General features: G+C 39.5%; 4 protein-coding genes across 24 annotated transcripts in view; all 4 read left to right on the top strand.

Annotated features, from left to right (window-relative positions):
- The window catches only part of LOC140318082 (protocadherin gamma-C5-like), a 259,247-nt gene that overhangs the window by 87,715 nt on the left and 146,432 nt on the right, over window positions 1-25,100 (top strand). Inside the window, exon 1 of one of the 21 annotated variants that reach the window (XM_072395735.1) lies at window positions 6,525-8,917. The exons of 17 other annotated variants lie outside the window; for them this stretch is intronic. In XM_072395735.1, coding sequence (XP_072251836.1) covers window positions 6,542-8,917 — 2,376 coding nt within the window. In that variant the 5' untranslated portion in view covers window positions 6,525-6,541. Of the gene's footprint in view, window positions 1-6,524; window positions 8,918-11,761; window positions 14,233-25,100 lie in introns of those variants that run through there. 3 more of the 21 variants (XM_072395750.1, XM_072395734.1, XM_072395749.1) reach the window with 3 other exon arrangements.
- On the top strand, window positions 89-3,640 carry LOC140318531 (protocadherin gamma-A11-like). The gene is made up of 2 exons (XM_072396358.1): window positions 89-168; window positions 1,315-3,640. The coding sequence occupies exons 1-2, from the start codon at window positions 89-91 to the stop codon at window positions 3,638-3,640; spliced, it is 2,406 nt and encodes an 801-aa protein (XP_072252459.1).
- LOC140318613 (protocadherin gamma-A4) lies at window positions 15,117-19,105 on the top strand. The gene has a single exon (XM_072396428.1). It carries the CDS (start codon window positions 15,377-15,379, stop codon window positions 17,840-17,842), a length of 2,466 nt encoding a protein of 821 aa, XP_072252529.1. The 5' UTR covers window positions 15,117-15,376; the 3' UTR covers window positions 17,843-19,105.
- Window positions 22,074-24,591, top strand: LOC140318530 (protocadherin gamma-A10-like). Its single transcript, XM_072396357.1, has one exon. It carries the CDS (start codon window positions 22,171-22,173, stop codon window positions 24,589-24,591), a length of 2,421 nt encoding a protein of 806 aa, XP_072252458.1. The 5' UTR covers window positions 22,074-22,170.

The following is a 25,100-nucleotide window of genomic DNA, read 5'->3' as shown; positions in this document are numbered from 1 at the left end:
GTAGAATTAAGTTTTTTCCATCTATTCAAAAGTGTAAACTAATGATCAGTCAACCTTTACTCTTCAGGCAAAGTCTGAAATTACTTATATGAACATATTATCTGTAGATCGTGTTAGACAAAAATATTGTTGTTTTATCTTGGTTGGTGGAATCTTCTTTTGTATAATATGCCACCATATTTGCATGACATTTTCCTGTGAAAAGGAGATAACTTCATTTCACCCTTGAATCACAACATCATTGAGTCATCTGTTTGTCAGGTTTGTTTCTTATTTTCCTCTCTGAAGTATGGCCACCTTTTCTAATAGAATCATGCACATGAATTTTCATGGTTTGCAAGATTTCAAACCAATGCTTGTGTTTGAGGCATTTGCATTAAAACATGCAAGGTTTTGGATCTAAAATGATTTATCTTACAAAATGTGTAAAAGTATTTAGGAGACATGGGTCTAAGTTGAGCATCTTCTTTGCAGCAGTGGTGATAAATGTAAGTATAGGAGATTAACTGACTTAGGGAAATGTGAATAATTAATTTTGGACCATAATTATAGCAACTAGCTGTTGCTACTTGTTAGTAGTTAAGATAGTATACAATAATATCTGTTTTGTTTTAATACAAAAACATATACAGTAGATCCAACATTGTGAAAACATTTATAATGTCACTTTTCCTTGGGAATAGAAGCAGGTGAGGCTTAACAAGAGCTCAGGTTGACTAGTTGAAAAAAGTAACTCAGAACAGCAGGTAAGGACTTAATTTTTAGGGGGGGAAATATTTACACATATTAGAAACTACTCCACCAGAGAGTCACATAGATTACACGGCACCAATAAAACTTATAGTCAGCATCACCTTTATTTTCATTATTACAAATGAGGCATGAACTTTGATATAAATCAATATGTTGCACAATCCTGTTCGGATGTCCAGATTAAATCATCATGGAGAACTGTAGATCTAAATATTGAGCTACGTGTACGTCACAAGGCGTTCTAAGTTTTGTACAACAAAGAAAGTAGAGACCGAGAGTTGGTTGTTTTCCTAGTAATGACTGGGTGTTTTTGTTGAATACAACTCACGGTGGCGCTGTACACCAGCCTTAAATGTATCAAATACACCAGTTTGTGCTGGAGACACGCATTCTTCTGCTCTTAAATACGGATAACTACACAGGACGCGCAGTTGCTTTACCTGATATGTGGTTAGCTACATATTCTTATTATTTTTTTTAACCTGTTAATATTTCATCGTTGATTATGGATTCAAATATTTCCTTTGTTCAGACGTGTGGATTTTCTTTGCTCATTTTTTGGTTTCACGTCGCATATGGAGACGTGAGCTATTCTTTCCCAGAGGAGATGAAACGAGGATCAGTGATTGGAAATATTGCAAAGGATGTTGGGTTGCAAACTAGCGCTCTGTCCGCAAGGAGAGCCCGCATTGACACCGACGGGACTGATAAACGTTACTGTGACATAAACCTGAATAACGGGGAGCTGGTTGTGGCCGGAAGGATTGACCGTGAGGGGCTTTGTGGCGAAAAAGCTTCGTGCATCCTAAAACACGAGCTTGTTTTGGAGAATCCTCTCGAGCTCCATCGTGTCAACCTTCAAATTCAAGATATCAACGACAACTCCCCACAGTTTAAGGACGACTTGATCAAAATAGAAATCCATGAGTCTGCAGTCAGGGGAGCTCGCTTTGTGATAGAGGAAGCGCAAGATGCGGATGTAGGACAGAATTCAGTTCAGCAGTACAGCCTTAAAAAGAACGATAATTTCATTCTGGCTGTTAATAGAAACACGATAGAGCTTGTTCTTGACAAAGAGCTTGACCGTGAGAAACAACACGAAATGAATTTGCTCCTTACAGCTCTAGATGGTGGATCTCCTCAGAGATCAGGTACAGTAGACATCCACGTCACTGTGCTGGATGCTAATGATAACGCCCCAGTGTTCAGTCAGGCCGTTTATAAAGCCAGTCTGCCAGAAAACTCTCATTTAGATACTGTGGTGGTTACAGTGAGCGCAGCTGATGCAGATGAGGGAATCAATGGAGATGTGACTTATGACTTTGGACATGTTTCTGAAGAAGTTATGAAGATATTCAGTATTGACAGTAAAATAGGCGAAATAAGAGTTATTGGTGCTGTTGACTTTGAAACTACAACATCATATGAAATACGCGTTAAAGCAAAAGATGGTTTTGGGCTTTCATCTTATGCTAAGGTTATTGTTTCTATTACTGATGTGAATGACAACGCTCCTGTGGTCAGCCTGAAATCTCTGACCAACCCCATACCAGAAAACACACCACCTGGTACAGAGGTGGGCATCATTAATGTGCAGGACAGAGACTCTGAGAAGAACCGACAGGTTCACTGCTCCATTCAGCAAAACGTTCCTTTTAAGTTGGTTCCTTCTATTAAAAACTATTATTCTCTGGTGACGACAGGACAGCTGGACCGGGAACTAGTGTCTGATTACAACATTACAATCACCGCCACCGATGCGGGCTCTCCACCTCTGTCCTCCTCTAAAACTGTTCAGTTATCTGTAGCTGACATCAACGATAACCCACCTGTATTTGAGGAACAGTCCTACAGCGCATATGTGAGTGAAAATAACAAACCTGGCTCCACTTTATGTTCCGTTACTGCTCGAGACCCCGACTGGAGACAAAACGGTACAGTGATTTATTCTCTGTTACCTGGTGAGGTGAACGGTGCCCCGGTGTCCTCTTATCTGTCTGTTAACGGAGATACGGGGGTGATCCATGCTGTGAGGTCGTTTGATTATGAACAGTTCAGGAGTTTTAAAGTTCACGTGATGGCCAGAGACAACGGTTCTCCTCCTCTCAGCAGCAACGTGAGCGTCAGTGTGTTCATATCGGATGTGAATGACAACTCTCCTCAGATACTGTACCCCGCCCCTGAGGGCAGCTCCTTCATGACCGAGCTGGTCCCCAAAGCTGCACATGGAGGCTCTCTGGTGTCCAAAGTGATAGCGGTGGACGCGGACTCCGGACAGAACGCCTGGCTGTCCTACCATATAGTCAAATCCACTGATCCGGGACTTTTCAGTATTGGTCTCCACAGCGGAGAGATCAGGACACAGCGGGACATTTCTGAATCTGACAGCATGAAACAGAACCTTATTGTGTCAGTGAAAGATAACGGACAGCCCTCTCTGTCTGCCACCTGTGTCATGTATTTACTTATTTCTGATAACTTGGCTGAGGTGCCAGAACTGAAGGATATTTCTTATGATGAGAAGAACTCCAAACTGACCTCTTACCTGATCATCGCGCTGGTGTCTGTGTCCACCTTCTTTCTGACCTTCATCATCATTATCCTGGGTGTGAGGTTTTGTCGCAGGAGAAAGCCCAGATTGTTGTTTGATGGAGCAGTTGCCATCCCCAGCGCTTATCTCCCTCCAAATTACGCAGATGTTGACGGCACGGGAACTTTACGCAGCACTTATAATTATGACGCCTACCTGACAACAGGCTCCAGAACCAGTGACTTTAAGTTTGTATCATCTTACAATGACAACACGCTGCCTGCTGACCAGACTCTGAAGAAAAGTCCAACAGACTTTGCTGAAGTGTTTGGAGATCTCGAAGGGTCTGAGGTATGAATGCACGTTACAAAAAAATCGTAATACATCCTTAGAATTACTTAAGTAAAATAAATAGTGTTTTATGTCCATCATTAGACTAGATTTAATTTTGCTGCGATACTTACTTGTCTTGTACTAATATCTTTGTTCTTGTTTTGATCGATGTTTTTTATTTAAGAAGATTGCCTTACCTATTTGAAAGTTTTTAATACCATTGCAACTGTTGTATCCTCATTTTTAGTTGACCATTAGTTTATTAAACCATTTTTCTTAATCTTGTTTTAATTTGAGGACATACATTCTTGTTTTTTATTTGTCTCTCATTATTATATCTTAAAAATAACTAGAATAAATGCAACAAATGAATCAGGTTACCACTGACACTTTGACAATATGAATTATGGCTTCTTTGTGTCGGATAAGATGGATTATCAAGAGTTCAATATTACTGAACTCAGTTAATGACCTTTTATTGATTCTTCATGTCTTTGTAACACTTTTAGAGGTTATTTCACTTCTGAAGTGCTACAACAACGCTTGAGTTGTTAAAATGCATCCATTATATGACGAGATGCAATTTCAATTTAGAAAGCAAACATCAACTCCTGACATTTGTGCTTTTATGTCTTGCATCAAACCCTGCAACCTTGTACTCGTGTCTGGCAAAGTTAAAAATTGAGCTTCATGACGCCGCTTCTTTAGCATAAAAAAGGCACATAATCTTGTGCATTTATTTATGCTACTTTGTGAAGAGTGACCGCCATATAATCAAATCTTAATGTCCATATTTTTATACCTCAGAAATGTACATTATAACACTATCTCATTAATCAAGTCAGATACTTTGAATGAACACAGAGACACATTGGTTCTTCAGTTGATGTTATCACCGAGGATTTGGCATTTTATTCAAGGTCATTACACTTTTATTGGTGTGTTTGACTCGACTTTTAAGTTTAGCTCTTTCACTGTGTGATCTGATCCTTATTGTAAAGTGCAGATTTACGAGTGTTTCATCGTTCAACTATTTTTAATTTTTTTTTGTGTGACAGAAATTATTTGACTCATTTCATGATGGATACCAGTCAATCCCATATGTAATTTGAATCAGTCTGCATTTTCACACTGAATATCCTGGCTTGGTTTTGTGTTGTAGATTGATTAAGTTTTCTTGAGTTGTAACTGATTGAATATCAGTCAACTCATTCATGAAGATACAGTTAATTATGTTAAACTGAGTGTTTATATCCAGCAGTGTTTCCAGTTGTGATTTTGATAATCACTGTTTTGTTTTGTTTTTTTAATCTACAGATTTACTTATTTTAAAGTGACGGTTTTACGTACTAGATTCTTATCTGGTTTGTTTGTGTATTATGCATTTTTATTATATTTTAGTAAGGGCTCATTCTATTGCACCTGCTGTTATCTTGCTGCTAAACACAGATGGTTTCCTAACTGCCTATTCATTTGATGGTAGAGAGAGGCTATTTCCCATTAATGTTTATCTTCTTTTTAGAATAGTGCACAATCTGATTCAATCAGTCTTTAATTGAATGTGGCACAACTAGTTGTAATGACCTCAAATCACCAAGGTGTTTCTAAATCTGCATCATTGGACTACTATAATTGGTTGTCCTACACTAAGATATTCATCAAGAGTTGTGGTATTTTGGTCATAAAGGAGAATGTGCAACATGTGTGCATTAGATTTTCTGTTAAAAAGAAAAAACAAGGAGACTGTCTCACTCTGCTTTAACATCAGTGCATGTTCCAATCTCTGAATCTATTTAACAGCCTTCCTCTTGCAAATTATCAACAGAATATAAATTCTACCGGAGTACAACAGTGCAAGAGGATCTCACTTCACACATGAATCTGAGTATGTGCTCAAGGCTTTTGCTTTAAAATATGCAAGATAATGGATCTCCCAGTGTTCTCCTTAAAATAATTGCAAACAAGTCAGACTGATGCTCAGTATATGTTCTTGTCTCAGTTTAATTTTGTAAACTTGTTGATGTCTGCAGTACAATCAAATATGTAATGACTTAAAACCACACGTGATTCAGCTCAGAGCACAGCTAAAGTTGTCAAAAAAGAATTAACACAGTCTTATAGGTGTATATTTAGACTTGAACAATAAGTACAAGTCATAAGAGAAAGTCTTAACTTTCTACTTTTAGTCCTCAAGATACAATCCACCAGGATCATCAATACAGCAATTCACAAAACAATTATTATTCTGGCCTTTAAAAGCAAGCAGCTGAGTTGACCTTGGATGTGCACTGTAAAAACAGTCACACATAAGAACAGACTTCATACATCCTGACAGAGAATAAGAAAACAAAGATACCGGGATTACTTTGTTGTCCCAAAGTATCACATGAAGTGCCAGACAGCAATTTATCCAGGTTAACTGAATGTTTGATAGATGAAGTGATATGACTGTGTGATCATCCAGTGAAGAAAGAAGTCTTCAACAGATCTCAACAGCTTGTAAATGAGAAAAAAAAAATCATACAGTGACATTCATGAGGAAAATGCAGGCTGTTTACAATAAATAACAAATGTAATGCCTTAAATTAAATATCAGTGTTTTATGCAACGTTTAAAACCATGTGATCCGTTTTGAATTTGCAGATAATTACAGATGTAAACAATGCTTAGATGTTGAAATACGATTAGTGGGTACATTTAAAATTTCTTACAGTTTCCTGCTGTTGGTGTTATGTGGAATTTAACTCGCGGTGGCGCTGTACACCAGCCTTTAGATGTATTGAATCTTCTAGCCAGTGCTGTATGATACGAGTTGTTGTGCTCTTTCGTCGAAATTCGGATAACCACCCCGGGTTTGCAGTTCATGTCCGTGTTATGTTGTTAACGCCATCATTTCATTAACCTGCTGCTATTTAATGGTTAATTATGGATTCGAAAATCATCTTTTTTCAGACGTGTGTGATTTACTTCTTCTTTTTTTGGTCACACGTTGCATATGGAGACATGAGCTATTCTTTCTCAGAGGAGATGAAAAGAGGATCAGTGATTGGAAATATTGCCAAGGATCTTGGGTTGCAAACGCGTGCGCTGTCCACCAGAAGAGCCCGCATTGACACCGATGGGACTGATAAACGCTTCTGTGACATAAACCTGAATAACGGGGAGCTGGTTGTGGCCGGAAGGATTGACCGTGAGGGGCTTTGTGGCGAAAAGGCTTCGTGCATCCTAAAACACGAGCTTGTGCTGGAGAATCCTCTTGAGCTCCATCGTGTCAACCTTCAAATTCAAGATATTAATGACAACTCCCCACAATTTAACGAAGAACTGATCAAAATAGAAATCCAGGAGTCGGCAGACAGGGGAGCTCGTTTTGTGATAGAGGAGGCGCACGATGCGGATGTAGGACAGAATTCAGTTCAATTGTACAGCCTTAAAAAGAACGAACATTTCATTCTGGCTGTTAATGGAAACACGATAGAGCTTGTTCTTGATAAAGAGCTTGACCGTGAGAAACAACACGAAATTAATTTGCTCCTGACAGCTCTAGATGGTGGATCTCCTCAGAGATCAGGTACCGTAGTCATCCACGTCACTGTGCTGGATGCTAATGATAACGCCCCAGTGTTCAGTCAGGCCGTTTATAAAGCCAGTCTGCCTGAAAACTCTCCTTTAGATACTGTGGTGGTTACAGTGAGCGCAGCTGATGCAGATCAGGGAATCAATGGAGATGTGACTTATGACTTTGGACATGTTAACGAAGATGTGAAGAAGATATTTAGTATTGACCGTAAAATAGGCGAAATAAGAGTTATTGGTGCTGTTGACTTTGAAACTACAACATCATATGAAATACGCGTTAAAGCAAAGGATGGGTTGGGTCTCTCATCGTATGCTAAGGTAATCATTTCTATCACTGATGGGAATGACAACGCTCCTGTAGTCAGCCTGAAATCTCTGACCAACCCCATACCAGAAAACACACCACCTGGTACAGAGGTGGGCATCATTAATGTGCAGGACAGAGACTCTGAGAAGAACCGACAGGTTCGCTGCTCCATTCAGCAAAACGTCCCTTTTAAATTGATTCCTTCGATCAAAAACTATTATTCTCTGGTGACCACAGGACAGCTGGACCGTGAACTAGTGTCTGATTACAACATTTCAATCACTGCCACTGATGAAGGCTCTCCACCTCTGTCCTCCTCTAAAACTGTTCAGTTATCTGTAGCTGACATCAACGATAACCCACCTGTGTTTGAGGAACAGTCCTACAGTGCATATGTGAGTGAAAATAACAAACCTGGCTCCACTTTATGTTCCGTTACTGCTCGAGACCCCGACTGGAGACAAAACGGTACAGTGATTTATTCTCTGTCACCTGGTGAGGTGAACGGTGCCCCGGTGTCCTCCTATCTGTCTGTTAACGGAGACACGGGGGTGATCCACGCTGTGAGGTCGTTTGATTATGAACAGTTCAGGAGTTTTAAAGTTCACGTGATGGCCAGAGACAACGGTTCTCCTCCTCTCAGCAGCAACGTGAGCGTCAGTGTGTTCATATCGGATGTGAATGACAACTCTCCTCAGATACTGTACCCCGCTCCGGAGGGCAGCTCCTTCATGACCGAGCTGGTCCCCAAAGCTGCACATGGAGGCTCTCTGGTGTCTAAAGTGATAGCGGTGGACGCGGACTCCGGACAGAACGCCTGGCTGTCCTATCATATAGTCAAATCCACTGATCCGGGACTTTTCAGTATTGGTCTCCACAGCGGAGAGATCAGGACACAGCGGGACATTTCCGAATCTGACAGCATGAAACAGAACCTTATTGTGTCAGTGAAAGATAACGGACAGCCCTCTCTGTCTGCTACCTGTGCCATGTATTTACTTATTTCTGATAACTTGGCTGAGGTGCCAGAACTGAAGGATATTTCTTATGATGAGAAGAACTCCAAACTGACCTCTTACCTGATCATCGCGCTGGTGTCTGTGTCCACCTTCTTTCTGACCTTCATCATCATCATCCTGGGTGTGAGGTTTTGTCGCAGGAGAAAGCCCAGACTGTTGTTTGATGGAGCAGTTGCCATCCCCAGCGCTTATCTCCCTCCTAATTACGCAGATGTTGACGGCACAGGAACTTTACGCAGCACTTACAATTATGACGCCTACCTGACAACAGGCTCCAGAACCAGTGACTTTAAGTTTGTATCATCTTACAATGACAACACGCTGCCTGCTGACCAGACTCTGAAGAAAAGTCCAACAGACTTTGCTGAAGTGTTTGGAGATCTCGAAGGGTCTGAGGTATGAATGCACGTTACAAAAAAATCGTAATACATCCTTAGAATTACTTAAGTAAAATAAATAGTGTTTTATGTCCATCATTAGACTAGATTTAATTTTGCTGCGATACTTACTTGTCTTGTACTAATATCTTTGTTCTTGTTTTGATCGATGTTTTTTTATTTAAGAAGATTTCCTTACCTATTTGAAAGTTTTTAATACCATTGCCACTGTTGTATTCTCATTTTTAGTTTACCATTAGTTTATTAAACCATTTTTCTTAATCTTGTTTTAATTTGAGGACATACATTCTTGTTTTTTATTTTTCTCTCATTATTATATCTTAAAAATAACTAGAATAAATGCATGCAACAAATGAATCAGGTTACCACTGACATTTTGACAATATGAATTATGGCTTCTTTGTGTCGGATAAGATGGATTATCAAGAGTTCAATATTACTGAACTCAAGTAATAACTTTTTATTGATTCTTCGTGTGTTTGCAAGACTTTTAGAGGTTATTTCACTTCTGAAGTGCTACAACAACGCTTGAGTTGTTAAAATGCATCCATTATATGACGAGATGCAATTTCAATTTAGAAAGCAAACATCAACTCCTGACATTTGTGCTTTTATGTCTTGCATCAAACCCTGCAACCTCGTACTCGTGTCTGGCAATGTTAAAAATTGAGCTTCATGACGCCGCTTCTTTAGCATAAAAAGGCACATAATCTTGTGCATTTATTTATGCTACTTTGTGAAGAGTGACCGCCATATAATCAAATCTTAATGTCCATATTTTTATACCTCAGAAATGTACATTATAACACTATCTCATTAATCAAGTCAGATACTTTGAATGAACACAGAGACACATGGGTTCTTCAGTTGATGTCATCACCGAGGATTTGGCATTTTATTCAATGTCATTACACTTTTATAGCAGGTGTGTTTGACTCGACTTTTAAGTTTAGCTCTTTCACTGTGTGATCTGATCCTGATTGTAAAGTGCAGATTTACGAGTGTTTCATCTTTCAATTTTTAAAAAAAATTTTTGTTTGACACAAATTATTTGACTCATTACATGACGGATACCAGTCAGTCTCATATGTAATTTGAACCAGTCTGCATTTTCACACTGAATATCCTGGCTTGGTTTTGTGCTGTAGAATGATTAAGTTTTCTTGAGTTGTAACTGATTGAATATCAGTCAACTCATTTATGAAGATACAGTTAATTATGTTAAAATGAGTGTTTATATCCAGCAGTGTTTCTCGTTGTGATTTTGATAATCACTGTTTTGTTTTTGTTTTTTAATCTACAGATTGACTTGTTTTAAAGTGACAGGTTTTACGTACTAGATTCTTATCTGGTTTGTTTGTGTATTATATATTTTTATTATATTCTAATAAGGGCTCATTCTATTGCACCTGCTGTTATCTTGCTGATAAACACAGATGGTTTCCTAACTGCCTATTCATTTGATGGTAGAGGGAGGCTATTTCCCATTAATGTTTCTCTTCTTTTTAGAATAGTGCACAATCGGATTCAATCAGTCTTTAATTGAATGTGGCACAACTAGTTGTAATGACTTCAAATCACCAAGGTATTTCTAAATCTGCATCATTGAACTACTGTAATTGGTTGTCCTACACTAAGATATTCATCAAGAGTTGTGGTATTTTGGTCATAAAGGAGAATGTACAACATGTGTGCATTAGATTTTCTGGTAAAAAGAAAAAAAACTAATAAAAAAAAAACAAGGAGACTGTCTCACTCTGCTTTAACATCAGTGCATGTTCCAATCTCTGAATCTATTTAACAGCCTTGCTCTTGCAAATTATCAACAGAATATAAATTTTACCGGAGTACAACAGTGCAAGAGGATCTCACTTCACACATGAATCTGAGTATGTGCTTGAGGCTTTTGCTTTAAAATATGCAAGATAATGGATCTCCCAGTGTTCTCCTTAAAATAATTGCAAACAAGTCAGACTGATGCTCAGTATATGTTCTTGTCCCAGTTTAATTTTATAAACTCGTTGATGTCTGCAGTACAATCAAATATGTAATGACTTAAAAACATACGTGATTCAGCTCAGAGCACAGCTAAAGTTGTCAAAAAAGGATTAACACAGTCTTACAGTACAGGTATATATTTAGACTTGAACAATAAGTAGAAGTCATAAGAGAAAGTCTTAACTTTCTACTTTTAGTCCTCAAGATACAATCCACCAGGATCATCAATACAGCAATTCACAAAACAATTATTATTCTGGCCTTCAAAAGCAAGCAGCTGAGTTGACCTTGGATGTGCACTGTAAAAACAGTCACACATAAGTACAGACTTCATACATCCTGACAGAGAATAAGAAAACAAAGATACCGGGATTACTTTGTTGTCCCAAAGTATCACATGAAGTGCCAGACAGCAATTTATCCAGGTTAACTGAATGTTTGATAGATGAAGTGATATGACTGTGTGATCATCCAGTGAAGAAAGAAGTCTTCAACAGATCTCAACAGCTTGTAAATGAGAAAAAAAAAATCATACAGTGACATTCATGAGGAAAATGCAGGCTGTTTACAATAAATAACAAATGTAATGCCTTAAATTAAATATCAGTGTTTTATGCAACGTTTAAAACCATGTGATCCGTTTTGAATTTGCAGATAATTACAGATGTAAACAATGCTTAGATGTTGAAATACGATTAGTGGGTACATTTAAAATTTCTTACAGTTTCCTGCTGTTGGTGTTATGTGGAATTTAACTCGCGGTGGCGCTGTACACCAGCCTTTAGATGTATTGAATCTTCTAGCCAGTGCTGTATGATACGAGTTGTTGTGCTCTTTCGTCGAAATTCGGATAACCACCCCGGGTTTGCAGTTCATGTCCGTGTTATGTTGTTAACGCCATAATTTCATTAACCTGCTGCTATTTCATGGTTAATTATGGATTCGAAAATCATCTTTTTTCAGACGTGTGTGATTTACTTCTTCTTTTTTTGGTCACACGTCGCATATGGAGACATGAGCTATTCTTTCTCAGAGGAGATGAAAAGAGGATCAGTGATTGGAAATGTTGCCAAGGATCTTGGGTTGCAAACGCGTGCGCTGTCCACCAGAAGAGCCCGCATTGACACCGATGGGACTGATAAACGCTTCTGTGACATAAACCTGAATAACGGGGAGCTGGTTGTGGCCGGAAGGATTGACCGTGAGGGGCTTTGTGGCGAAAAAGCTTCGTGCATCCTAAAACACGAGCTTGTGCTGGAGAATCCTCTCGAGCTCCATCGTGTCAACCTTCAAATTCAAGATATTAATGACAACTCCCCACAATTTAACGAAGAACTGATCAAAATAGAAATCCGGGAGTCGGCAGTGAGGGGAGCTCGTTTTGTGATAGAGGAGGCGCACGATGCGGATGTAGGACAGAATTCAGTTCAATTGTACAGCCTTAAAAAGAACGAACATTTCATTCTGGCTGTTAATGGAAACACGATAGAGCTTGTTCTTGACAAAGAGCTTGACCGTGAGAAACAACACGAAATTAATTTGTTCCTGACAGCTCTAGATGGAGGATCTCCTCAGAGATCAGGTACAGTAGTCATCCACGTCACTGTGCTGGATGCTAATGATAACGCCCCAGTGTTCAGTCAGGCCGTTTATAAAGCCAGTCTGCCAGAAAACTCTCATTTAGATACTGTGGTGGTTACAGTGAGCGCAGCTGATGCAGATGAGGGAATCAATGGAGATGTGACTTATGACTTCGGACATGTTAACGAAGATGTGAAGAAGATATTTAGTATTGACCGTAAAATAGGCGAAATAAGAGTTATTTGTGCTGTTGACTTTGAAACTACAACATCATATGAAATACGCGTTAAAGCAAAGGATGGGTTGGGTCTCTCGTCTTATGCTAAGGTTATCATTTCTATCACTGATGTGAATGACAACGCTCCTGTGGTCAGCCTGAAATCTCTGACCAACCCCATACCAGAAAACACACCACCTGGTACAGAGGTTGGCATCATTAATGTGCAGGACAGAGACTCTGAGAAGAACCGACAGGTTCGCTGCTCCATTCAGCAAAACGTCCCTTTTAAGTTGGTTCCATCTATCAAAAACTATTATTCTTTGATAACCACAGGACAGCTGGACCGTGAACTAGTGTCTGATTACAACATTACAATCACTGCCACTGATGAGGGCTCTCCACCTCTGTCCTCCTCTAAAACTGTTAATTTATCTGTAGCTGACATCAATGACAACCCACCTGTGTTTGAGGAACAGTCCTACAGCGCATATGTGAGTGAAAATAACAAACCTGGCTCCACTTTATGTTCCATTACTGCTCGAGACCCCGACTGGAGACAGAACGGTACAGTGATTTATTCTCTGTTACCTGGTGAGGTGAACGGTGCCCCGGTGTCCTCCTATCTGTCTGTTAACGGAGACACGGGGGTGATCCACGCTGTGAGGTCGTTTGATTACGAACAGTTCAGGAGTTTTAAAGTCCACGTGATGGCCAGAGACAACGGTTCTCCTCCTCTCAGCAGCAACGTGAGCGTCAGTGTGTTCATATCGGATGTGAATGACAACTCTCCTCAGATACTGTACCCCGCCCCTGAGGGCAGCTCCTTCATGACCGAGCTGGTCCCCAAAGCTGCACACGGAGGCTCTCTGGTGTCCAAAGTTATAGCGGTGGACACGGACTCCGGACAGAACGCCTGGCTGTCCTATCATATAGTCAAATCCACTGATCCGGGACTTTTCAGTATTGGTCTCCACAGCGGAGAGATCAGGACACAGCGGGACATTTCTGAATCTGACAGCATGAAACAGAACCTTATTGTGTCAGTGAAAGATAACGGACAGCCCTCTCTGTCTGCCACCTGTGCCATGTATTTACTTATTTCTGATAACTTGGCTGAGGTGCCAGAACTGAAGGATATTTCTTATGATGAGAAGAACTCCAAACTGACCTCTTACCTGATCATCGCGCTGGTGTCTGTGTCCACCTTCTTTCTGACCTTCATCATCATTATCCTGGGTGTGAGGTTTTGTCGCAGGAGAAAGCCCAGACTGTTGTTTGATGGAGCAGTTGCCATCCCCAGCGCTTATCTCCCTCCTAATTACGCAGATGTTGACGGCACAGGAACTTTACGCAGCACTTACAATTATGACGCCTACCTGACAACAGGATCCAGAACCAGTGACTTTAAGTTTGTATCATCTTACAATGACAACACGCTGCCCGCTGACCAGACTCTGAAGAAAAGTCCATCAGACTTTGCTGAAGTGTTCAGTGACTTTAGTGGATCTCCTGAGGTAGGCACGTGTCTCATTTAATTTATACAATCGGTTTGAAACGTCTTGTATAATTTCTACTACACACCCCTCTTCACACACATATGTGTAACCTTTTCTTTTTGTTCTTCTGAGTACTTTCTGCTTTAACTGAGGAATGACTGACTCCTCTGACTTGCATCGCTGTCCTTGGTTCTGAACACAGCTAGTTCCATTGACTTAAGTTTTTTAATCTACTGTCTATTCATATATTTCAAACCCCCCACCGGATATGCTTTGATTTACAGTTTTATTCTTCATTACTCATCTATGTTATTTCTGTATTTACTTCAATCTTTTCATTTTGAACGTGCCTCTTCTCAAAGATGGGGTTGCAGGCGCCTTTTTTGATGAGAGCTCAAGTGACTTCCATAAATTTAAAGTTGTGGCACTGTGTTGGATTAGAAAAAAACAAACGAGAAAGAAGAGCGTGTTCATAGGAAATGTTGAAACATACTTTTTTTTACTTGTCTTTTTCTAACAATGCAATACACAACACCCATTTCCATGTTTCGGTCTTGTGTGCTCTGTTTAGCAAGAGGAAATAAATTAAATTAAACTTAATAATCCTTTTTACAATATTTGCATTTCTTGATTGTATGAAAGTGAGATGAGATCACATGAAATTTGATGGAGACTGGCCAGACTTGGATAAGAAAAATATGTTTGTTACTTTTCTTATCTAATATGTAGTCTCATAACAAAATTGTTATTGGCCTAACTTATTTAGTCACGTTGTTCAAAATTATATGTATTCGAAAAGAAAAAAAAATAAGAATGTTGCAATAATGCTCCTAGTCTCTTGGTGACGCTCTTCTATAAAGCCTGAGTCATGGATGCTCTTGTCTCACCCCTTTCTGTGTCAGTGGAACTAGAGAAATGGGTTAGAGCTGAGAGCTGTGCATGCGTGCGCATTTGTGCCAGTGAGTATGATAAAGAGAAGAGGAGAGGCTGTGTGTCTGTGTGAGCGAGTGAGTCAGAGAGAGAAAGTAGTGGTGAAATGGGAATAGAGAGAGAGGAATTCAAGCTGACAGCATCCCTAATAGAGCATGATTAACTCAGCAAGTGAAAGCAGGGAACTGTTCGTTTGCTGCTGCGTATTTATTAGTTTAACAATTTCGCTATAATGTCGAGATTACATTTGTTTCTCAGACCATGTTTGATAAGAGACCAGCGATTAGACTTAAAGTGTTTGGTGCATTTTCTATTATTTACTCGGATTTTGGGTCCATCATTTGGAGAAGTCCGATATATTCTTCCAGAGGAGATGCAGAGGGGCTCAGTTATCGGGAATCTTGCGCGGGATTTAGGGCTGGAAGTGGCGGGGCTTGATGGTCGTCGAGCCCGGATTGTTGCCGAAGGAACCAGTCAGCTTTGTGAACTGCACACCTCTTCGGGCAATCTTTTGATCAGCCAACGGATAGACCGGGAGGAACTGTGTGCGCAAGTTTCCGTTTGCATCCGACAGTTTCAGCTTCTACTTGAGGATCCACTTCAAGCATTCAGCTTAGTTTTGGACATTGCGGATATAAACGACAATAGTCCAGTGTTTGCTGCACGAGAGATAAAATTAGATTTAGTGGAATCTACAGTTCTGGGGAGACGCTTTCCATTAGAGAGCGCGTATGACCCCGATCTGGGCACGAACTCTGTACAGGAATATAAATTGAGCCAGAATGATCATTTTTCTCTTGAAATGAGCACGCAAATAAATGGCAATTCTTATCCAGAGCTAGTTCTTAAAAAGCCCCTGGACCGAGAAGCAAAAGCTGAACATGTGCTGAAAATCAGTGGACTTGACGGGGGGAATCCAGTCAGATCAGGAACTGCCTCTATCTACATCAGCGTTTTGGATGCCAATGACAATGTCCCAGTTTTTAGTCAACGAGTTTACAAAACCTCTGTGCCAGAGAACTCACCCATAGGGACTATCATAACAACCCTTAATGCTACAGACTTTGACGAAGGTGTCTATGGAGAGATAACATACTCTTTCAGTCACCTGTCAGACAAGATGGGGGGAGTTATTGAAATCAACGCTCAGAGTGGAGAAGTTCGGGTGGCAGGTGTTATTGACTATGAAGAGGCCAGCTCGCACGAGCTGGATGTTCAGGCTAAAGACGGTGGTGGTCAAACATCTCACTGTAAACTTATAATTGATGTCGTTGATGTGAACGATAATAGACCTGTGATAGAAATAAAGTCAGCCTCTGCTAACGTGGCTGAGGACTCAAAACCAGGAACTATGGTTGCGCTGATTAATATCTATGACCTGGACACCAGCAGCAGTGGACGAGTCACGTGTTCAATCTCAGACAATGTTCCATTTAAATTAGTATCAGAAGTAAAAAACTATTACATGTTAGTTACTGATGGAATTCTAGATAGAGAAATCCAACGTGAGTATAACATTACAATTGCTGCCACTGACGCAGGCTCTCCTCAACTCTCTAGTGTACAAATTATATCAATCGTAGTTAATGATGTCAATGATAGCCCACCGACTTTTACCCATACGGAGTACAATGCTAACATTTTGGAGAACCAGCCAGTTGGCACGTTTGTAATCAAAGTCACAGCACAGGACATTGATGACGGATCTAATGCAAAGATATTATATCACATATCTAATGACACAAACTTAGAATTGCCGTCTTTCCTCACAATCAACTCAGATACAGGGGAGCTTTTTACGTCGCGCCAGTTTGATTACGAACAGTCAGTTCACTTCAAAATTAAGATGACAGCTCGAGATGGAGGTAAGCCTCCACGTTCCACTACCTGTACTATAAATGTTTTTATAAAGGATGAAAATGACAACGTACCTGTTATCCTATATCCTGTCCAGACTTCCGGGTATATTGCCGAGGATATGGTGCCAATTGAAGCTCCCAGAGGTTACCTAGTTACTAAGGTAGTTGCTGTCGACGCCGACTCTGGTCATAACGCCTGGCTTTCCTACAGAATAATTAAAGCTACGCAGACCAACCTGTTTATGGCAGATCTGCATACAGGAGAAATCAGAACTCTGCGAACATTTATGGAGAACGATGAACCTAAACAAACTCTTATCGTTTTGGTAACTGATAACGGGCGTGAATCTCTCTCGGCCACAGCCACAGTCAGTATAATGCTTGGTGACGGGCTGCCTATTTTAAGCGAACTTTTTGAGTTTAAAGATGAGTCACAGGACAGAGATAATTTAACGCTTTATCTAATTATCGCTCTGTCGACCGTCTCCTTTCTTTTCATCCTATTAATCAGTGGGGTCTGTTATTTTAAACATTGCCGGCATGGTTATGTTTATCGTTCAACCACAGCTAGTCTACCCGTTTTCCCCACAACATACTGTCCCTCTGGTTTTACAGATTTTAGCCATTGTGGGACTTTGCTGAAAGATGATAGATATGACCCTTTCTTGACCACTGGCTCGTGGAGAGGTGACTTTCGTTTTGGATCAAATACAGACACTGACACACTTAAGAAAAGAAGTGCAGCCTATCAAAAAAACACACTGAGGCGCCTCAGTACTGACAGAGCCACTCTGAAGGTGATGGCAGGTCCACCACATCCTTGTTATGTCGTCAAATGAGTCACAGTCATAACATCTGTTGTAAAAGAAAGAAAAAAATCTAATGAGTTTGTTCTACACTTTCTGACAATTTTGTTTGAACTATGTTGGTTTCACTCATGCTTCTATAATAAGAATAGATATATTGTACATGCCTGTGTTTGAAATCCCATTTTATTCCATTACTGAAGTAGGAATGTATAAATATATTAATAGTTTTCTTCAAATGGCGTCATCCTCATCTCTCCACGACCTGGCCTGAATACAAATGGCAATGTTAACCTTGTAAATAGTGCCATATTTGGCATATTTTCAGCCATAGTAAGCTATTAGAAAGGAATTTTTGACTTACCATAAATTGCCTGTCTACATATATTTCGCATGTAACTTTTTGTAAGACTGCAAATATTTGCACCATGTAGTAATATATATATTCATTGTGCTGTCTGTTTTCATTCTTCTACTCTGCCAGAATAAGTAGTATAAACTGATTTAGTTTATTATCAGTATCAGAATTAGTATGTCTCTCATTCAAAAACTGAAACATTTTTTTGTTTTGGAGGATTATATAATCTTGTAATTTGTGTTGGCCCAGTTTATGTATCATGCACTCAAGGAGCATTGTTGACATGTCTGACTTCTCTGTTCTTTACAGTATCTCCTGAGCATGATTTAGTTGCAGAAATAAGCTGTTAGTATTTAACTGTGACTGGTAAATCTGCCTCTATAATTTTGTGTATGAACAGGTTTGCTATTTCATTTAATACTTTTTATAGTTTTAACCTTTCTATCATTAGTTGGGAATTTTAAAATGTTTTCGCAGATTTCATGTTGTCGTTTGGATGTTATCTATCTTGCTGCAAAATTAATCTACCTATGGATATAAATAAAGCATGTAACCTAAGCCAAGTTTTGGTGATTTTATGTTTGTTAAGCTGAGATAAAAGCTGAGATAAAAGCTTTTAAATTTATGCCATGAATCCAGCCCATGAATTTTAAACCCGTAAACATAATAACATTGTAAAGATTTTTATTTTTTATTTCCTTTTATGTCACTTAAATGCACTCCTTACAAAAATGGGGAGCATTTCACATGTCTTTTCTCTTTTTGGCAGATGACATGTGAAATGTTGAAACTTGAGGCAGAGATAGGGTGAATTCGAAATGTCAAAACACACCTAACAATAGACAATTTATATTTAATCTTAGTAAATGAGTATGTCTCGTGTAGAATGCAGCCAAAGCAGCATTGCCCTCTTTAAAAGTACATTTAGATTTAATTACAGGTCAAATGCAGAAATTGGAAAATAAATATGCACTCTGTATAATTTTTTTGTGATTATTTTGCATTTATTCTGAATTATTGTGGTTGAATGTGAAATAATAATAAACTATAAATGTTTTTCTAAGGCATTCATAATATTTCCAAATGTGAAAGATGTTGCATCTGAGGTTGTAGTGTTGAATATTTGTAATACTTGACAAAAGAGGTAATTTCAAATCTTCAGATATGGTATGAAATACTTGCTCTGTGGTGTGATGGTTAGCACTGGTCCAAAGGGTCCTGATTTCCCAGTCCAAAGACAAACATATTAGGCTGATTGGTGATTGTGAATGTATGTGTGTGATCAATGAAAAAGCACCGTGTAGCCTTTAACACTGTATAGACTAATAAGTGCTGTATGAGTGTGTACATGTGTGTGTGCAAATTGGTGAATGTGGTTTGTCATATAAAAGCTCTTTGAGTTGTCAACTTGACTAGAAAAGTGCTGTATACAGTTAATTTACCTGAGTCAGTGGTTGACACAACACTGTTACAGCTAAAAAGTAAGACATTTTAAAAAAGAAAGATGGTTTGGTCATCATCTTAGTTAATCAGGCTGCGTAACAGATGTCTTAATGATATACTCATGCAAGCGTCAACAGCAGGGTTACAAAAGCTTGTCACTTTTAAGCTTATATTAACAAAAGAAAACAACATATTGTAATTTAATTGTGAAAAATAATTGACCACAGGTCAGAACTCATCAGGTTATTGGTTAGAGACTGTCATATTGGTTAGAGACATGTAAAATGTCTGCATACGCATATTCCCTCAATTCACTGTGACTGTGTCATGGTTGTAAAGCAGATGGGTTTTGTTACGAAAATCTCCCTTCTGTATACATGTGTGTTCCTGTTTCTGTAGCTCCAGGCCCATTTGTGCTCTTAATTTAAGCCATGGTAGGATAACAAGTGAAAGCTTTGCTTCATTTTTGTTTATTGCTATCTAGGTCACAACAGCACTGCTCTAAGTACTGCGGTTGGCAGTGCTAGAGACTGCACACCAGCTTAACAGCCCAGATGTTTTGTTTTTTCTTTTTAAATACATTTAATTAATGCAAGTGCCACATACTTTCCAGTGTTTCGGATGTTTTCCCTTGTTTTATTTACAGGAGTATTAATTAGATGGATAAAATAACCACTGAAACATTCATTGAAAGTGCTTTCAACTTAACTTCTTTTTAAGACAATGTTTTTCACTATGCACTCGTTGCCTTGCCTCTTGAGATTCCAAAGAAATATTATTACATTCAATACTTATTTGGTTATTAAGTTGAACATTTGTTTAAGCTGATAACCAATATAATTAACTGAGTGCTGGTAAGATAGGTGCAGTTTAGGGCAATGACATGTTTAAAGACCAGAGAAAGTTTGTGCCTAATACATTACTTTGGCAATGGCAATGATCTGATAACACTGAACAAATCCTCTGAGCAGCCAGCCCCGGTTCCAGTCCTGGCCCGGTGGCCCTTTGCTGCAAGAAAAAAAAAGAACTGCTTTATGCACCTGATGAACTTTTATAACTTGGATACATACTGTATTTATTACATCTAAGGCTTTGTTGATGTTTGGTGCAGTTACAGACCATCCCAGCATGTATTTCACATGAGAAATTACTGATTTCATAATTTGATTTGTCTTTATACGAATGTGATGCAAAAATTAAATAAGATGATTCATCTTGTTTTTCAGGATTGATACTAACTTTGTTTTGTTTTTGTCTTTACCCTCTGTGCTCACCGTGGATGGAACTTTCATTTTTTGGATCTAACAGGTAAGATAATTTCCGTTTCCCTTGCTCTTCAATTCTAACACAATACTTTTAGCCATTACAGTTACCATATTCAGTAACCACAAACAGCACACAAACTCTATCCCCGTTTTTCTCTATCTATATTTTCACCTCACCGAAAATTGTATTGACATCAGCCATGTAACATTTTGCATATGAGTGTTTATAACTTGAGCCCAACTATAACCATAAAAGTCATGTCAAGATTCTTGAGTCTTGTAACAAAGGCAACTGCACTGCTCTTATTAGTCTGTGCAGTGTGGTTCTTCCCCAGGCTTCATACCACATGATTATTAGTATTCCTGGCTGCCTCTGTGCAGCCTAAATAATGCAGATTCATGATGCAAATTCATGATGCACAGACTATATCTCTTTGCAGTAACATATGAATACGTGTGTGAACAGCGGAACGATGCAAGACAATTCCATGACCCATTGAAAAACAACTATAGATGCGTATGCTGCATAGAGAGGAAATATACTGCAGTGAAAATGAGCAGCAATCATTCATGCATGTGGATGTGTGTAGTGGTGCTTTAGATGTTGGTTCCACTGCTGAAATGTAGGTCACTAGACTCATCAGTTAGATCGAATGGGGGGAGTAGATTATCTATTTATCTGTGAGACTGTCTCTGTTTTTATATCCATCCATCTATTTGCAGACAGGAACCCAAATGTTTCTTTACTCTGTTTACATGTAGGTCCACAATTAGTATGTCTTATCAAATAAATCTTATCAAATAAACATTTGGTACAATTGTTTGTTATAATTTAGAAGACACTTAATGGTCATCTGTGTGGCTTCCTCCTTGTGTAATACATTGCTAATCGAATTGATTTGAGGTGGGCTGATATCATAGTGACAAATGTACTGCATAACTGTGTAATGAAAAAAAGTTATAATTTGTATTTATATGGTAATATCAGTCTTTGCATCTTCTCTTATACATTTGACTATATACGTCAGAGAAGTGGAGCAGAGTGAGGACGTTGTTCCACACACTGACTGTTGGTGGTACTGTTGCCTAAGCAGACTAATTGTGTAACGTTGGTCTTATCACAAAAAACTAAGACGCCACCCTCTTTACAAGAAAAATGCGAGGGTTGTGCACATATATCTATGAGGCACTAGACGAAATAGTGGATTTTTTTAGACTAAATACCTATTTTAAAGAGTATATGGTGAATATTAAGAGGACTTCCCTCCTTGAAAAGACAACTGTACTGTTTTGAAATGGGTTATCTGAGGAGCAGGGACACCCCGCTGGATTGGAAAATCTCCATTTTGCTTTTCTGCCTTGTTGCTGCGGTCAGTGGACAAATTCGCTATTCTATACCGGAGGAGATGAGGAAAGGACTTTTTGTCGGAGACGTTGCAAAAGACTTGGGCTTAGATGTGAAAAGGTTGGTGTCTGGTCTGGCTCGGCTAGTTATAGATGATGAAAACCAATATGTCACGCTGAATCAGAACAAAGGGCACATCGTTGTCAATGAAAGAATTGACAGAGAAAAGCTATGCGCCAAGAAATCTCCGTGCAGCTTTAGTCTAGAAATTGTCCTTGAAGATCCACTCGAATTGTTTTCTATTACAATTGAAATACAAGATATAAATGATCATGCTCCAGCTTTTCCCAAAAAAGAAATTAATTTAGAAATTAGTGAATCAACGCCCACTGGGACTGTATTCTTGCTTGATGGCGCATCTGATCCCGATGTGGGAATAAACTCACTGCAGAGTTACTCTTTAAAGGCAAATGATCATTTTGTTCTCAAACAGCATACGCGATCAGATGGAAGTAAATATGCCGAATTGATGCTTCAGAGTGGTTTGGACCGCGAGAAACAAAGTCGGCACACGCTTATATTGACAGCTGTTGATGGTGGAGAACCGCAGAAGTCCGGAACAGCAAAGATTCATGTTTCAGTTCTGGACGCAAATGACAACGCGCCCGTTTTCACGCAGACCTTGTATAAAGCAACCGTTTTTGAAAATATTTTGGGAGGCACAGTTATCGCCAGAGTCAGTGCTGTAGATGCGGACCAAGGATACAATGGTAACGTAACTTATTCCTTCACCCACTTGGAAGATGATTCCTCTTGTCCCTTTGAAATAAATTCTTACACTGGGGAGATAAAACTCACCGGTGAGCTCGATTACGAGGTTTCTCCGAGTTATGAAATAAACCTTCAGGCAAAAGATCCATGGGGAGTGGTTGGTGTAAGCAAATTTATAATCGAGATAGCAGATGTGAATGACAACAGCCCAGTAATCACAATGGCCTCATATTCGGGAAAAATTTCCGAAGATTCTCCTCCTGGCACAGTTGTGGGTTTGATAAGTGTCCAAGATAAAGACGCAGGGAAAAATGGACAGGTGCATTTGACTATAGATGAAAATGTCCCGTTTAAAATCAAATCTTCCCTCAGAAATTATTTTACCCTCGTTACGGAGCAAATGCTCGACCGTGAGAAGTTTTCGAAATACAATATCACTGTAATTGCCACTGATGAGGGCTTCCCTGCCTTATCAAGCGTAAAGGTGATTGTTTTACAAGTTACTGATATTAATGACAACGCACCAGCTTTTAGCCAAACTGTTTACAACACTCAGGTGATGGAAAACAATTCCCCAGGTGTCGCTCTGATGCAAATTCAGGCATCGGATCGAGATCAGGGTCAGAATGCACGTGTTTCATATTTTCTTATTGACAAGGAAGTTAATGGAAATCCAATCTCTTCATATTTCTCAGTTAAGACAGAAAGTGGAGTAATTCAGTCTTTGCGTTCACTTGACTATGAACAAGTAAAAGAGTACATAATACAAGTTAAAGCGCAGGATGGAGGCTCGCCACCACAAAGCAGTAACACAACAGTTATTGTACGTGTTCAGGACCAGAACGATAACCCGCCTCAGGTTCTGTACCCAGTCCAGACTGGTGGCTCTGTGGTGGCTGAAATGGTGCCTCGTTCAGCAGATGTGGGCTATCTGGTCACTAAAGTGGTGGCTGTTGATGTGGACTCTGGACAGAATGCCTGGCTCTCCTATAAACTGCAGAAAACCACAGACAGGGCGCTGTTTGAAGTGGGCTTACAGAATGGAGAAATAAGAACTATCCGCCAAGTCACTGATAAAGATGCTGTGAAACAAAGACTGACTGTTATAGTGGAGGACAACGGGCAGCCCTCTCGTTCAGCTACAGTCATTGTTAACGTGGCGGTGGCGGACAGCTTCCCTGAAGTGCTGTCGGAGTTCACTGACTTTACACACGACAAGGAGTACAATGACAACCTGACTTTTTACTTAGTGTTGGCTCTGGCTGTAGTTTCCTTCCTCTTCATCACGTGTTTAGTGGTTATTATATCAGTGAAAATCTACAGATGGAGACAGTCTCGCATCCTGTATCACTCCAGCCTCCCTGTGATTCCATATTATCCGCCACGTTACTCAGACACTTTGGGGACAGGGACTCTCCCTCACGTGTACAATTATGAGGTGTGCAGGACGACTGACTCCAGAAAGAGTGACTGTAAGTTCGGCACAGTTGGTAGTCAGAACGTGCTGATAATGGACCCGAGTTCTACAGGAACGATGCAGCGGATACAGAGTGAGAAGAACATCCTGGATGAACCAGACTCTCCTCTAGAGGTTAGTTAGGCTAATTTGCTTTCTATGTATACTTATACTGTACACATGTTTGTTTAACTCTTTTGCTGCACATAATCTTACTCTTTTTTTAAAATTAGTATTTCCTCTTTCTTTGATATTCCACTATGACATGGTACCATGGATAGACAGTTGCTCTATCAGCAAAACACTTAGGAGGTGTAGCAATGGCTTTCAAACATTATGCCAAAAGAACACAGATGCATCTTACACGTTGAAAATGCATTGCATGTGCTTTCCATCATTTAAATAGGCTAATCAGTGAGTTTTATAGGTTACTACATTAATGAGCATGAATAAATATTAATAATGATAGCCATAGCTTATGTTGTAGCTTCTGCAATGGTTATGTAAAAAACAAACAAACATTGCTCTGCAGGGATGTCAGGATGATGTCAGAGTGAGATTGTCAGCTCTGTCGCTTATTCGCTGTCCATGGTTCTGAAGTACTGATTTACCCCGAGTTGCTTTTCACTGTTTTCTTTTAATGTTTTGAGGTC

The sequence above is a fragment of the Leuresthes tenuis genome, unplaced genomic scaffold, assembly GCF_036924035.1.
Source record: "Leuresthes tenuis unplaced genomic scaffold, fLeuTen1.0.hap1 SCAF_11, whole genome shotgun sequence".
NCBI classification, from domain to species: domain Eukaryota; kingdom Metazoa; phylum Chordata; class Actinopteri; order Atheriniformes; family Atherinopsidae; genus Leuresthes; species Leuresthes tenuis.
Note: the sequence above shows the minus strand (reverse complement) of the source record. Positions and strands in the feature narration are given on the sequence as shown.

Excerpts from the sequence above, each read along its gene's own strand:
- LOC140318613 (XM_072396428.1), top strand. The coding sequence starts at position 15,377 with ATGTCGAGATTACATTTGTTTCTCAGACCATGTTTGATAAGAGACCAG.
- LOC140318530 (XM_072396357.1), top strand. The coding sequence starts at position 22,171 with ATGGGTTATCTGAGGAGCAGGGACACCCCGCTGGATTGGAAAATCTCC.
- LOC140318531 (XM_072396358.1), top strand. The coding sequence starts at position 89 with ATGAACATATTATCTGTAGATCGTGTTAGACAAAAATATTGTTGTTTT. Across the intron at positions 169-1,314 it reads GGAATCTTCTTTTGTATAAT|GTTTCACGTCGCATATGGAG; the intron begins ATGCCACCATAT and ends GCTCATTTTTTG.